This window comes from Drosophila albomicans, chromosome 3 (genome assembly GCF_009650485.2).
Source record: "Drosophila albomicans strain 15112-1751.03 chromosome 3, ASM965048v2, whole genome shotgun sequence".
In the NCBI taxonomy this organism is placed as follows: domain Eukaryota; kingdom Metazoa; phylum Arthropoda; class Insecta; order Diptera; family Drosophilidae; genus Drosophila; species Drosophila albomicans.
This window is the reverse complement of record NC_047629.2, coordinates 42,905,934-42,920,461: the sequence shown is the minus strand read 5'-3', so window position 1 is coordinate 42,920,461 and position 14,528 is coordinate 42,905,934. Positions and strand designations below refer to the sequence as shown.

At 40.8% G+C, this 14,528-nt stretch overlaps 3 protein-coding genes across 5 annotated transcripts; 1 reads left to right on the top strand and 2 right to left on the bottom strand.

The window, feature by feature from the left end:
- Window positions 1–2: 2 nt before the first annotated feature.
- On the bottom strand, window positions 3–1,162 carry LOC117569359 (splicing factor 3B subunit 6). Of its 2 annotated transcripts, XM_034250491.2 has the most exons (4): window positions 839–1,162; window positions 632–750; window positions 303–546; window positions 3–235 (listed from the first exon to the last, which is right to left on the bottom strand). In XM_034250491.2, the coding sequence occupies exons 1-3, from the start codon at window positions 854–856 to the stop codon at window positions 318–320; spliced, it is 366 nt and encodes a 121-aa protein (XP_034106382.1). In that variant the 5' UTR covers window positions 857–1,162; the 3' UTR covers window positions 3–235; window positions 303–317. The 2 variants fall into 2 exon arrangements, with proteins under 2 accessions (XP_034106382.1, XP_051860581.1); XM_052004621.1 differs by having other exon boundaries at window positions 3–546; window positions 839–1,158.
- A 410-nt stretch (window positions 1,163–1,572) lies between these two features.
- Window positions 1,573–4,831, top strand: LOC117569357 (RING finger protein 10). The gene is made up of 4 exons (XM_034250490.2): window positions 1,573–2,308; window positions 2,370–3,878; window positions 3,937–4,091; window positions 4,150–4,831. Exons 1-4 carry the CDS (start codon window positions 2,230–2,232, stop codon window positions 4,603–4,605), a joined length of 2,199 nt encoding a protein of 732 aa, XP_034106381.1. The 5' UTR covers window positions 1,573–2,229; the 3' UTR covers window positions 4,606–4,831.
- A 342-nt stretch (window positions 4,832–5,173) lies between these two features.
- Window positions 5,174–14,273, bottom strand: LOC117568186 (choline-phosphate cytidylyltransferase A). Of its 2 annotated transcripts, XM_034248639.2 has the most exons (4): window positions 14,000–14,273; window positions 9,654–10,326; window positions 6,707–7,030; window positions 5,174–6,644 (listed from the first exon to the last, which is right to left on the bottom strand). In XM_034248639.2, exons 2-4 carry the CDS (start codon window positions 10,218–10,220, stop codon window positions 5,886–5,888), a joined length of 1,650 nt encoding a protein of 549 aa, XP_034104530.1. In that variant the 5' UTR covers window positions 10,221–10,326; window positions 14,000–14,273; the 3' UTR covers window positions 5,174–5,885. The 2 variants fall into 2 exon arrangements, with proteins under 2 accessions (XP_034104530.1, XP_034104531.1); XM_034248640.2 differs by lacking the exons at window positions 9,654–10,326; window positions 14,000–14,273 and adding an exon at window positions 7,105–7,275.
- Window positions 14,274–14,528: the final 255 nt, after the last annotated feature.

Here is a 14,528-nt window from a genome sequence, read left to right as displayed (position 1 = left end):
TTCATTTCTAATTTTATTTTACCATTTTTTTTTACTTTTACTTGCTTGTTATTTTTATGAATGTGTTTTTATGTTGGTTTTTTCCTGCTGCATTTCGAATACTTCGGTTTGGCAATGATTGTGAAATATTCAAAACTTCAGCAAAGATGCATGATGATGTTTTTTGGTGGTTGAGATGAGTGTGGATGATGTGATGATGTTTAATTGATGATACAAAAATCTTTTGGAAAAAACTCTACAAGTAGATAGCAAAAAGTTACAAAAGTAAAATTTGTTGAGGAAAGTTTGTAGCGTAAGCGAACATTTTTTGTGGTGCCTTAGGGTGCCTCCGGAGTCTTTAGATTGTACTTGGATTTAATGTTGTTGAGCTCATCCTGTTTCTTGTCCACATCCACGCGCTTGAACGCCTTGTTGGACTGATAATAGAGGACGACAAGGTAACGATTGCACACATTGAAACCGGATAAATGATCGCAGGCGTTCTTTGCATCGAAGATGTCTTCGTAGACAACAAAGGCGGTGCCGCGTGTCTCGGGTGTGTTGCCACTGCACAAATAAAAATGCAAATGTGCGTATGTATACACAGTAAGTAATTGCAATTAATTCATAATCAATTAAATTGACAACTTACACGCGAATTTGACGTATGGCACCGAACTTGCCGAATATATCGTACATCTCGTCTGATGTGATTTTATATGGTAAATTGCGCACGTATAGAAGCCGATTCACCTCCGGCGGCAGCCGAATCTGCAAAAAAGAAATTGTGCATTTTTTCAGTTTGCATTTAATTGTGTATCAATTATATTCGTCTTTGTGCTTTTTGGGATACACTCACGTTGTTGCGCTTATTCATGACTGGTCGCGACTGCTCTTGAAATGCGACTAAGCTGGGAAACTTTCACTTGACCGTCGTCTGCTGCTGCTGCTGCTTGTTGACCTCGGGATGAATGTCCTGAAACGTGGTCCTTTGTTTAAAATTAATGGGTCTCTGACTGTCTGGCCTCAAACCCCAAACAAAACAATTTGTTAAGAAGAAGACGATGCCATTTTGCAGTGCCGTAAAATGTTATTAACAGCAGCACTGTTATTAACAGCGAAAATTTATAACAGTAATCTGCAAAAACCAGTTTCACAATTTTGAGGATAAATTTAACTTAAATTAACAGTAATTTGTAACTAACGTCATATTCGAAGCAAAACAATAAAACAAAAAATTCCTTATATTAATAGTTTCTTAATGTTTGCCACCTTTGTCACTGTGATCATAACATTTCCATTCACAATAGTTTTTAGAATTCGGCATCCCTGTTTTTGTGTAGAATAGATCCGATACTATCGACGGTTTTAATATGAATAGTTCTTCGATTTATAATTTATGATAGGTCTTCACGATGTACATAAGTACGTGAACTAATTATCTATTAGGTTATAGCACGAACCAAATAATAATATATGGTTAATGATTATAGTATTAAATAGTTACCAAATTACTATACTATAAAATCGGTTGGCAGTACTCGCAATAAAAATGAGCGCCGCGTTAGGCCACTTTTGGACTTTTAGCGCAGGTGGTCACACTGTTTTTCATAGGTCAGCACGGATGCTGATTTTTCCAATCAAGGCTTTTTTGGTTTTTATATCAAAATTAGTTGCTTTCAATATATAGAGAATATCTCCCCCGTCAATTTGTGAACAATTGAACCCTGTGCGCGTGCATTGGACAAGCTGAAATCGAAATCGAGCCCCCTATTCGGCAATTTACGCATTGTGAAAAACGCAGTCGTCACACCTTTGGACATTCATAGACACCAATACTAATACAACAAGTACATTATTCAAAGCAGACAACCAATCAAATAGAAGTGAACGTGAACTAAAAGGCAACAACAAAAAAGTCTTATAAGACAGCTGCAAGTACCGATTCCGAGTACTTTCCGACGATTTAATTTTCGATTTTTTCGAAGCGAAACTAACTAGCAGAACCTTTTGGAAATATTACGCAAGTATTATTTCTGGGTATATTTGTTAATAATCATGGCTCAGTAAAGATGAATCCTCAACAAAATATAATCGTGCAACGGACTCCGTGTGGAGACAAACACCAACGCGAGACGCAATTTGCTGCCGTCAATTCGCAGCAAAAGCAACAACAAACAACATCCTCTTCCTCCTCTACTCATCTTCCCATCAACCTCTGCGGTCTTAGCGCAGCCAAAAATAACTACAATGGACAACAACAACAAGAAGCAACAACAGCAGCGCACAAACAAATCATCTGCTGAAGCTCAACGCAAATCATCAAGTGGTGGGTACAAATGTTTTTACTATTTGTCATCGATATATCGATATTGTATTCTCTTCTGTAGATTTGCATGTCAACAATAACAAGACACGCAATTCACGACGTCGGGAGCAACTTCCAACACCACGGAACGAGCAACAACAACGCAACGTTAAGCAACCACAGCAGCAGCAACAACAACAGCAGTCGGCAAAACTACGCGTTAATGTGGACAAACGTCCACGTGCCCGCAACGGCGGCTACGGTGGCAATGGTAATGGCAACGGATCAGGCTATGGCGATGGCTATGCAGGCACAGATGCGGATTACGCTAATGGCGGCGCCGGACTAGCAGCCTCTGGCGCCGGCTACATGCGTAGCGGTGATCTTGACTACGAACTAAACTCTGTGTATGCTCACGGCAGCAAGAAACAGAATCTGAACCATCTGTTGAACTTTCACTGTGTGCCACGCGAGTCGCCAGGGGATTGGCATGGCACTGGCCATGGTGGCGCTGTGTCTCGGCGTCAGCCGCGCTACAACAAGGAGCAGTTTCTGCAGGCCAACTTTCAGTTTGTCATACGCAGCAGTGCCAAGGCACAGGTGAATGGCTCGCCCGATGCGCTTATCGATTGGCAGCTGATTGAGCAGATCAACATCCATACGACCGAGGAGCCCCAGTGTCCCATTTGCCTCTATCCACCAGTGGCGGCCAAGTTAACACGTTGTGGCCATGCTTACTGTTGGCCCTGTTTGCTGCATTATCTCTCGTTGAGTGACAAGACCTGGCGCAAGTGTCCCATCTGCTATGATGCTATCCATGCAGCAGATCTGAAGAGCTGCACTATCGAACAGCAGCAGGCGATGAATGTGAGCAATACCATCAGCTTTCAGCTGATGCGTCGTCGCAAAGGCTCCATGTACATTGAGAGCTGTGCAACAGCAGCAACTGCTCTTGAGCATGAACGCTTTCCGCTATTGAGTTCGCTGGATGAGGCTAAACGTTTCTCCAAGTTTTTGGTAGCTAAGCGCACGGATGTGGCTGCTATTATTGAGCGAGAGCGTCGCGAACTTTTGGCCGAATCCGATGTATCCTGTCCGGAGGATGTATTCATACAGCAGGCGTTGGTCACGCTTAACGAACGCAGCGAAAAACTTGGTTTGGAGCCGGAGGAGCAACAGCCGCAGCAGCCAACATTGCCGCAGGTGGCGGAGGAAGAGCTACAGCCCAAGACACCGGATATTGATGAGAAACCCGACAATGCATCTGTGTCGTCCAACAGCAGCAGCTCCTGCAACATCAACACCATTAACACCAACAAATATTATTATTTTTATCAATCGAACGACGGTCAAAACATCTATTTGCATCCATTGAATGTTAAAATGCTGCAAGCTTGCTATGGCACCTTGGATCTGGCTCCAGTGCTGATTGCTGGGCAGATATTACAGAAGGAGCATCACTCAATGGATGAAGAGCATCGCCGTAAATTCACTTGCTTGGGTCATTTACCACTCACATGTCAGTTTGCTGTGGTCGAAGTGGATCTGCAGCCTCCTACTATATCCAACAGCATTCTTAAGCTGTTCAAGGGTAAGTTCAAAGTGTCTTTGAATAAGTATCCCAACTAAATTTTAAATACTTCATATAGATGATCTGTTGCATCGCAAGAAGGAACGTCAGCGTCGTGAGCGTGAAGAGCGTAAGCGCGAGCAGCACATCAACGAGATCAACGATCGTCAGATGGGCAAACTTATTGCCAGTGCAGCCAATTTGAATCTAAGCTCTACGCATGAGTTTCCGACTGTGAGTCATAAGTCTACAATATATATAGATCTTCAGTTAATATTGATTCTTATTTTAGTGTGGCTTTGAGGAGGATTTGCCAGCACCACGCGGCTCAATGCCTATCTCGATTGCCGAGCCAAGCGGCATGAGATACTCTAGCGTAGCTGCTAGTCCCAAGCAAGAGCTGTGGCCCAGCATTGGGAACACCTCACCAGGCACCTCGACGGGCTCGCGTCATAGTCCACCGGAGTTCCGGGCGGGTGCTTGGGGACGCGCCGCTCCGCCACCACCAAGAGCTACCGCTGCTGCAGTTGCTAGTCGACCCACACTGGATGAGGACAATGAATTGCGTGCGGTCGGTCCTTGGGCATTGGGTGAATTACTTATCGGCGCTTTGGGTCAACAGAAACAGCGTGGCGGTGGCAAACCGAATTCAGCGGCTGCTGCAGATGCTACCGCTGCCAATAAGAAGCAAAAGAAGGGCAAGAAGATGGTACCATTATTTGCAGTCGGCATGAACCGAGCTCCTTAAAAACAAAATACTTTTATTTTACACACACACAAATATGCATATTGAAAAGGGAAATTTTTGTTTAGATCGAACATTGCTATTACAACGTTATTGCGAATAACATTAACCAGATAAATCAAGTTTTTTTTTATTTAATTAATCCACACTCATATGTAATTGCATTATTATATAACAAACAATATATACTCCAATAAAGGCAGAGAGCATAGCAAAATGCACAATGAAATATCTGTTATGGGAATAATTAAATAAACAAGAAATGGAATGGAATTTCCGTGTTTTCTGGTTGATTGCATTTCTGCACCCACACAAAACAATTGTATAATTTATTTATATGTTGCAATACTCATGCGCTGCTTATTATTTGATAATAATCTAGACGATTCAATATGAGTAATTGCTGCTGGCAGGCCAAGCCTTATCAAGCGTAGTATTCCAAAGCTCATTTGAATTCCTGGGAATCAATCAAATAGTCAAATCGACAGCTCTTGGTGCATGTATTTCTACACGTACGCATTAGCTTTAATAATACTTCTCGAACAGCCTTTAAAATAGAAAATATCATAAGTCGTATTTGCTTTCAAATTTTATTTTTCAAAAAATATTCAACAAAGCATTTTTGCAACTGTATTTTGCATTTATATTTTTTTCATTTCTTGTTTTTGTTTGGATTTTTTGACGATACGAATGTGTGTATTGTTGTTTATTTAATAATGTATTTTAGTTGTTGGTGTTGTGTTGTTGAACTTATAGTTAAAGGTGTTACGCGAAATAATTTAATATAAATATATCTATATATTTTGCTCCTTTTACTTTCACGCACAATCTTTAAGGCTTAATACAAAAAATGAGTCTTCTGCGTTGGATTTTCTTTTCTTTTTTCTTTCTTTCATGTTGGATGTGAATGATGAATGCTGCTCCATTTGGCTAATAAATTGGCTACTCTCTCGAGGCGGGCTGGGATCGGTAATTGGTATTAGGAGCGAGTGCTAGTGCAAACTAAAGCTAACAGATTACAAATACCATTTAGAGCTACAGCTATAGAAAATTGCAATTACTTCTTTTTCGTGTTGCCGGAGATGGCGACAACAAACTTTGTGTGTGCCATATTGCATTTCGTTTTAAGTTTTTGTTTTCTTTTTTTTCGCACCGAACAAACAATTTAATAAATATACAATTAGCTTAAAGAGACAGACAGAGATAGAGAAAGACGTGAAACTTTTAGACTAGCCAAATCTAAAAAGGGTTTAGTTTTTGTTGCTGTTGTTTTCCCAACTAATTCAATTACTGCGCCGTTCAACGAACTCTGTATCGAAGGCGGCAGCATGATCATCATCATTATCGTAGTTATCTGGTGAGGAGGAAGAGGCTGCCCCTGAACGTGTCTGCTGATAGCTGCGCCGCGCCAGCGACGACGTCGAATGTTGTTTCTTCCCATTCAGTGAGCTACTGCTGCCACCGCTGTATTCCGTGGGCAGCTCCAAGTACTCGTCGGACGAATCGTTGGCATCCGCGTCCAAATCATCGCCATTAACCGAACCAGACGGACTGCCGGGTGGACTCAGTGCCTGGATTAATTTGCCCTTTGACTCGTTCCACAAGTGATTGAGACGTTCGCGACCGAAGAGCAACAGAAATGTGTCAATGAATTCACGAGATTTCTCCTCCCATTTGGTGATAATGTCGCCCTTCACCTTAGTCAACTCGCGCTTGCCACGCGATTTGAGTTCATCCATTTTGTTCTGCAGACGAAACTTCTTCTCGGATAGGAACGACACGTTAAGCTCCTTGGCGGAGTAGCCACGTGCGAGATTGCGACGCACATACAGATCATAATCTTTGACAATGCGCGCCACAATGTCCGATGTGGAAACGCCCTCGGTACGCTCGGTGGCCACAAACATGCCGCGTGCCTTCAGCGGACCATAGATATCATCCAGACCGTCGTGTCCATAGGGAATGTCATCGTGTGCCACAAAGTCAATCTTGTTATCGGCGATAAACTCATCCGACAGCGTCCACGGAGCATTCTGCACAATCTGCAAAGGGAAAATAAGTATTAGTAAGGGTCGAAAAAGTAAGATTGAGTATAGAAACGAACCTCGTCGACGTAGCGACAGTGACGAACACCCTCGTAACGCTCGAAGCCATTCATGACGGTGCGTCCCTTCATGCGATGCGTCAGCTCATCATTGCAGACGCCGACAATCAAATAGACATTGGGGAAAATGTTCTTGGCCTGCATCAGCTGCCTGGCATGGCCCTGATGGAACAGATCATAGATGCCATCGGCATAGACGCGCACCCGGCGACCCGTCTGCCCGGAGCGTGCCATCTGATAGGTGATGCGGTGTGTATAATCGCAACGTTCGCGCTCCAGAATGGCCTCCTCATCGCAGGAGAACGGCGCCGGTTTGCAAATAGTCTGCAATGAAAATAATGAGGACAATTTTAATTAGCATTTACATTAAACATCCAATAATTATCATTAATTATTACAAATTGCTTGAAATCCATGTGCAATGGCAACATTTTGATTTGTGGAGTTGTCTGAGGTGTTTCGTCCATTGTCGACATAACAAAAATATAGATATCTATGTATATATTTCTAGGTGTATCACAGAGGGAAAAAGTCTACGATCTGCTCGAGTTGCTCTCAACTATATAACTGAGCTCCAGCCATTAGACTGTCGACAGTTTGACAGCTCAGACGCTCAGCACACTGAGTTTTAGCCTCTTGCTTTAGCTGTCGCTGTCTCTGTCTCGAGGATTGGGCGCTCGATTCAATTGCGCAGTCTGCCTTCAATTAATTGGCGGCAACTGTGTCCAAATCAATACAATTGACAACAATAAAGCTGGCAGAGAACTCTCAGACTGTTGTGTTTGCTTGCTTGCTGCTGCTGCTGTTGACGTTGCTGCTTTTGCTTTTTCTCCTACAACAAATTTCAATTGCCACAAATTGAGCAAGATTATAAATAGGAAGAAAATAGTCGCACGACTTGGCACGAGGCGCGATATCATACGATGCGATCCAACTAACTGAACAATCACTGAACCTCCACTCGCCCAGTTAACGTCTCATCCAATAAACGCGACTGACGCCAATCAAAGCGTCAAACATCGCAAACATTACAATTAGATTGCCAAAAAAAAAGTATCGAATTAACATTAATGGACAATAGGAAAAACATTCGAATAACACCGACTAGCAAATACCCTGTCATTAAAATATATATAATTAAATTCAATTTTAAAACATGTGCAGTTTTTTTCACAAGTTAATAGCTAATTTTAAACAGTTACAGTTAAACAAGTTCAAAAACCATAAATTCAAATGAAACAGGCATGTGACAGCGAATTTAAATATGTATAATATTTTGCTTATAAATTTTGTGTTTGTTAAACTGAATACGGGGAAATCATTTTACGGTCGAATGACCAACACCTAGGAGAATGCGTACATATGTATGTATATTCTTCCGAAAATAATAAGAGATAAATTCTACGGAAATTATGCCAATTCAAATTGGCATATTCACTGATTTTTGCAGCGCTGAGAATAAATTCTAAATTGATTAAAAAAGAATAAATCGTGTATATATTTAACATGATTTATTCCTTTTTAATTGTTTCAAAACCCTAAATTATTAGTCTCATTGAAAACTTTAAGTTTTCATATAATATTCCTCAGTTAACTGCTAATATTAAAGAAACCTAATATAAATCATGAGTAATGTTTTGGTTTTTGCCAACTTTTACGGTTTGCCTTTTCAAGAAATTCCTTTTATTCTTCGTTCGACGAAAATTGTTTTTTGTTTTATTTGTAGCTCATTTATTGTTTACATTTTCCGTGCCATTAACTTTTTAATTTGGGAATGACCCAATGTTGTGGGCTATAAGAAAAAGTGATTATGCCGTTAAATATAGCTACTACGACTTCTTTTACCTGATTTGTTTATCCTTAAAAAACATGTAAAATAGTATTCCATCTTATTTTAATATCGAGAACAAAAGTCTAAAGTGACAGCTAGGATTATAAGGCTTTTAGTCGATATATATGCAAGTTTCTAAGAACAATTAATCATCTTTAATCTGTAATGATTAATCTGCTAGTCGCAGCTTCGATTTTCTGTCCCAAGCTGTTCAAAATTAATTAAAGTTACAGCTACAACCTTAATGATTTATATAACACAGCTGTTGCATTCTCCCTATTCTACCGCTTTAATCGTAAATCGTACTGCCATTAAAACTGCTTTAGGTTACAGTGCTTTTAATTGTACTAAACTTTTAATGAACTTCCTTGTAATGCTTGCACACTCATTTCTTTTGAGTAACAACAATTGCTTCTGTTCTATATGCGATTACTAATTTTGCCATTATTATCAGTTCAATTTTGACGTAGTCATTGTATATGTGTTTGCCAAATGAATACTTCCCCTGATAAATAAAGAACTCACTATATCGTATGATGTTATATGAATTATGTATCATCGACTAACTTTAATGAGTTCATATACTTGTTTTCGGACGCTGGAAATGATTTCATCCGTTCGCAATTGCTGCACTAATGCCTTTAAATTAAATTTATCATCTCTCAGCAAATGAATTTTTCTATATATTGCCATTTTGCAACTACGCAGTTTGTGTTCCGAATATATTCCAGAGACTAACATGTAAAACTTTCCACCTTTCCCCTCCACCAAAACCGAAATTCACACCACAACCGATGATGCAATTGATTTCTTGCTGACCTTGTGGCAAAGACGTTTCGAGATTTATACTATATATACTATGTAGTATATAAATTTGATAAAAACAAAAACTTTCTTTATACTATATATACTATTTAGTATATAAATTTGATAGTAAACTTACTTTATACTACATATACTATTTAGTATATAAATTTGATAGTGAACTTTCTTATATACTTTATATACTATTTAGTATAATGGATGTAGTATATAAATTTGATAGTAAACTTTCTTGCTATACTATATATACTATTTAGTATATAAATTTGACAGTAAACTTTCTTTTGAACTTACCGCTAAATCGCTTGTGCCGCTGCTGCTGTAGAACGTCTGACGGCTGTTTAACGACGCCGCCGCCAATTCGGCAGGTGTTTGGGGACGTGGGACATATTGACGCTTGGCACTGGCGCCCAAGCCATTGAGATGATAATCACCCATCGCAACTGCTGCTGTCGAAGCGGAGGCAGAGGATGGCAGGATGTCGTCGGGTGAGGTGGCCGCCTCGTTGCCATCATCGGCATCGCTCTGTGAGATTGTGCGCGTGCAGTCGCGCAATGTGGTTGCTGCCTGTGGCTCCTCGGCAATGTCCAGTACCACGTCGTCCAGGCTGCTGCTCGATGCTGCCTTCGATGCTTTCGCTGAGGTGCGTGAGGTTGATGAGGTCGTTGATGTTGTTGTCAGCGTCTGGTGCTTGGAGTCCATGGCGGGCATGGCAATCGCTGTCTCGTAGGTGCGTTTCCTTGTGCTCAGTGTCGATGTGACTACAACGGCAGCGGCGGTGGCAGCGTTGACGGCAGCGGCAGCGGAGCCCGCGTTAATTGTGTTGCTGGTGTTATTGGCGATTATCGATGAAGTTGCCATCGCAGCGAATCTTGTACAATGGTCGCGGCAGTTTTGCTGATTTTTTGCTTTTCTCGAACTTTACAACACTCGGTGTCTTGTGTCAATTGCAATGCGGCTGCTGCAACTGCAATTAAAGTGATACAAAATAAACATATGCATGTTAATTGAGCGCATTTTAGATGATTCTTCTTCAACCCACTCGGCACACGTGACATTTCAATTGATTCGCTGCCGGATGCCATGGACAAAACAATTTGCTTTAATTGCCATTCGTCTCAATATGCCACGCGCTTTGATACGCGAAACATTCTTTACAAACCAAAAAAAAAAACAAAAAAAGTAGAAAAGAAAAGAGAAACTGCAACCACAGATAAATCACAATACAAAAACAAAAGCACAAACAGCAACAACAACATGTAGTAGACATTTTGGCACGTACCCAATGTGAAGCAAAGGCAATTAATAAGATATAAGCAACACACACACACACATACTTTTTCTCAATCTGAAGGTGGGCGTGAATAACAAAGGGAGAGAGCGAGCGAGAAAAACAAGTGCAGTTCTAACAAAGTAAAACCTGAAACACACTTGAGTAAGCACCGTTATAAAGTGTTATCGATGACGATTATTGGCGACACACGCAATATGTATGTATGTATTTATGGAAATGTATGCATGTATTCATGAATCAAAGCGCACGCGAACAAAAAAAATTGGAGAGAGCACATGAGTAAAATAGTTTACATCTCCCTCTCTCTCTCCCGTCATCAGCTGTTGGATGCGTGCTCGAAATATTTTTTTTAAATTTAGCAAATGCCTAATAACATTTATTTAGATTGCGTAGAACTCTGCTTGTTTGGCATTGACGGCTGTTGTTACGTCAAAAGCATAAGTTTTTTTGTTTGTTTGTACTATAATAACCAGGCAGCTCGTAGGCAATTCTTATCACCATGATAAGAAATATTAAGACGAAAGAAAAAACGTACCCAGAGACACAGAAACTGTTTGGTGCGGGTGTTCAATTCAAGGTTGTCTCCACCGGCGACAATAATGCTTTCGTCTGACTCATATACAAAACACACATTTAGGAAACCGGATCGAGAGACATTTTGCAAAAGTTCTCATGCGTCTTCAAGTTCAAGTCTGGCTTTACACAGAATTGGATTTTTGTAGAGCTGATGTAATCGTTATATTTGACTTTTTGCCTGAGAAGAAATTTCTGTGAAATTGAGCCAGCAACAAAACATATGCTAATCAAAAAAAGGTTGCCAAAACATGCCGCGTTTGCAAAAAAAAAATAAGTATATTCGAGGGGAAACTTTTGTTCGACGTCGGCAATGACGTCACAGTCGTACGATCATCTCAATACGCCTGCACACACCTACATATACCCTGCCAGTGTGTGCACACTGCAGGCGAGTCAAAATGTAAACAATATGGGAAAGAAGACATGTGGGCACATGAGTACGTGGTCGCTGGTAACGTGAGAGCGAAAGAGAACGGACATTTGCATATTGACAGCTGTTGCAGCTCTCACAAGTAGAAAAAGAGAGTGCGAGATAAGATAGGGCATCGTTACTGTTACCTGTTGCCGTCTTATCAATTGGCTTGTTTTGGGTCTTTATTTTTATCTTTTGAAGCATGTTTCCGCTGCACTATGGACATAAGTTAATGAATTCTCGCAGCTAATAATAATATGTGTATTTTGAGTACATAGATAAAATAAATAATTACTGCGCTTAGCACGAAATATATTGAATCAAACCACGAGAACCTACTGATAACCCGCCATATGCTGGGAGCGATAACAGACATCGACGCAAGCGGATCTATCAAGGGAACCTGAACCTTCTCGTTCATTTTTAGCGAAATAGCAAAGTTCACTACTATCGTCATCGTCGTTTCTAAGCTTGAGTTGGGGTTAATGGACGTGGCTCGCGTTTCTCTCTGCCAAAAAAAAATATAAAAATATACTATATACTATATACAGCGTGCAAAAGGTCCAATTTCTAAGAATCGAGTGGAAAGGCTAAGCACCAAAATCAAAATGGTGTTACGTTTTCTTTTCAGTCTTTTCAGCTTTTCACTTTTGACTGCCATTCGCTGCCAAAAGTACAGTCGTTGTCGTTTGGTCACGTCAAATTCACGTTAGCTGGGCTTAGTTAGAAGGGAAGGGAACAGGAGAAGGAGGCGAAGTGCTATTCCATTGATAAGATGTTGCTACTGTCGTCTATATATAGCTTCGTTCGGACTCTATACTATGCAAAGTACGCTGTGCATGCATTGATAACCCCTCTGATTGCTCCTAGGCAATGATTATTAAAAATTTCCCAAAATTAAATATAATATGTACATACATACATATATTCTGTGCGTCGAGCTGAAATTTCAATTTAGTTGAACAAACGAACTACAAGCAATTTTAATTAACTCAACCCTGTACATATTTTAATTAGCACTATTTTACTATTTCTTGTAGATTACGCGACTTGTAGAAGTGTAAACACTATTTTATTTCCGTCATAAAAGCCCTCACGTGCCCCCATTGCATAAATGCAAAACACCACCTGCCTAGCAAAAATCGAAGCCCTCGATAAGCGTGTCCAATCTTTCATTTTGTTCGCTCCAAATTCGTATGCTCCTCACACACACAAACATAATTGAGACAGTCCGCTTACACATGACTGTCGATAAAAAGTTTCATTGAGTAAGGCAAACAGCTGACTGTCTGTGCGTAGAGTTCACATGCGTACGCCACGATCAAACTCTCTCTCTCCCCCACACACGCACACACATAGATGCTCATTCACAGTCACACATATGCTCTCGCGCTCTCTTTCCAGTGCACATTCATAGATTTGGTTTCGAGACTTGCGTTGAAATTGGGCAAACGGTAAAAACGGTCGTTCAGCCGCTTGGGAAAGTGGAGCATGAGCGCAGCTGACGACGTAGGCAGTGGGCAGCGACGTCGACAGCGCTGCGTATGAGTAATGCACATAGTTTAGGTTTATTATTAAATGTGTTTTATTGTGGTGGTTGCTTATTTCACACAATGCCAAACAAGCAACTATAATGATGAATGCCAACTTTAAAATCGTACGATCACAGCGCAAAGTTCGTTTGTGAAGGTGCCACATTATTATAAAGAGAGCGAAGTCAGAGAGAGGGAGAGAGAGTAAACATATAAGAACCAAAGCCAACATCGCGTGTTGCAGGTTTGTGCCACAAAAAATGCAGCAACAACAAGAACAACAAACATATGAAAGTCATACGATGCCCCCGAAGCATTTTAACATGAATGACGTGGCGGCCTGCGACACAAAAGAAAGAGGGAGACGGGGTTCGTGAACTGGCTGGCGTCGACAAGCCGGCTGTAGAATAAATCGATAGCGCAGCTGGCAGTGCGAACAAATAATATGCATTTAATATTTGGTCAAGGCGGTGGGATTATGTAAAACATTGTCGGGGTGCCTTGGCAGCTAAATCGGCTGATCTCACAGTCTAATTGAGACGCACATCAAAACGCTAATCAATCGGACGCTGCGCAAAAGACAGAAAGAGAGAAGCAGCAGAGAGAGGGATTATTTTGCTCACGTCACGGGCAACGGGAGCGCCAACGTCATCGCCTCGGCCAGACAATATTGTTAGGCACGAGGGGGAACTACGACAGCCCCGTGGCGCTGTTTGTAAATATATATTTTTGGTATGAGCCCAATCACAACAACAATAACAACAACAATGCACCGACCACTCACTATCCCACTCTACCTATTAATTGAAAATTGAGGGCAACTTACTTTCAACTTTTCCTTTAAATTTAGCTTCCAATTTTTTTTCGGCTAAAAATCGATGAGTGCTCGTGGCTCCGTTTTTATATTATGAGTTTTTCACGCGAAATGACGCACCACAAAATTGAAATTTGCTTTTAGTTTGCACTGTGCCTGAGTGGCGTATGCTAGCGTTTGTCGCTGCTTCACTTGGTTATATTGTTTTTGGTGCTGCTCTTTTAATTGCAGCAATTGTTTTAAACTATTGTTGCGTCCGCGTCTGTCCCGTCACAGCGAAACGAATGGAATTCGCGCTCACCAGCGTGACCACAACACGAGTGGCCAAATATACTAATTGCGTTTCGAACCAATACAAAATATACCACTTTCCTTCTACTAAGCTGGTTACACTGAATTAGTGATGGCACAAATTTCAAATATTATAAAATTTAAAAACAGTAATCAAGTTTTTTTAATTTCAGAAATTTGCATTTTTGAACTTTTATAGAACATTGGCACAACAAACTGTTACAATCTGGTAAAGAGATGAAATATTTCT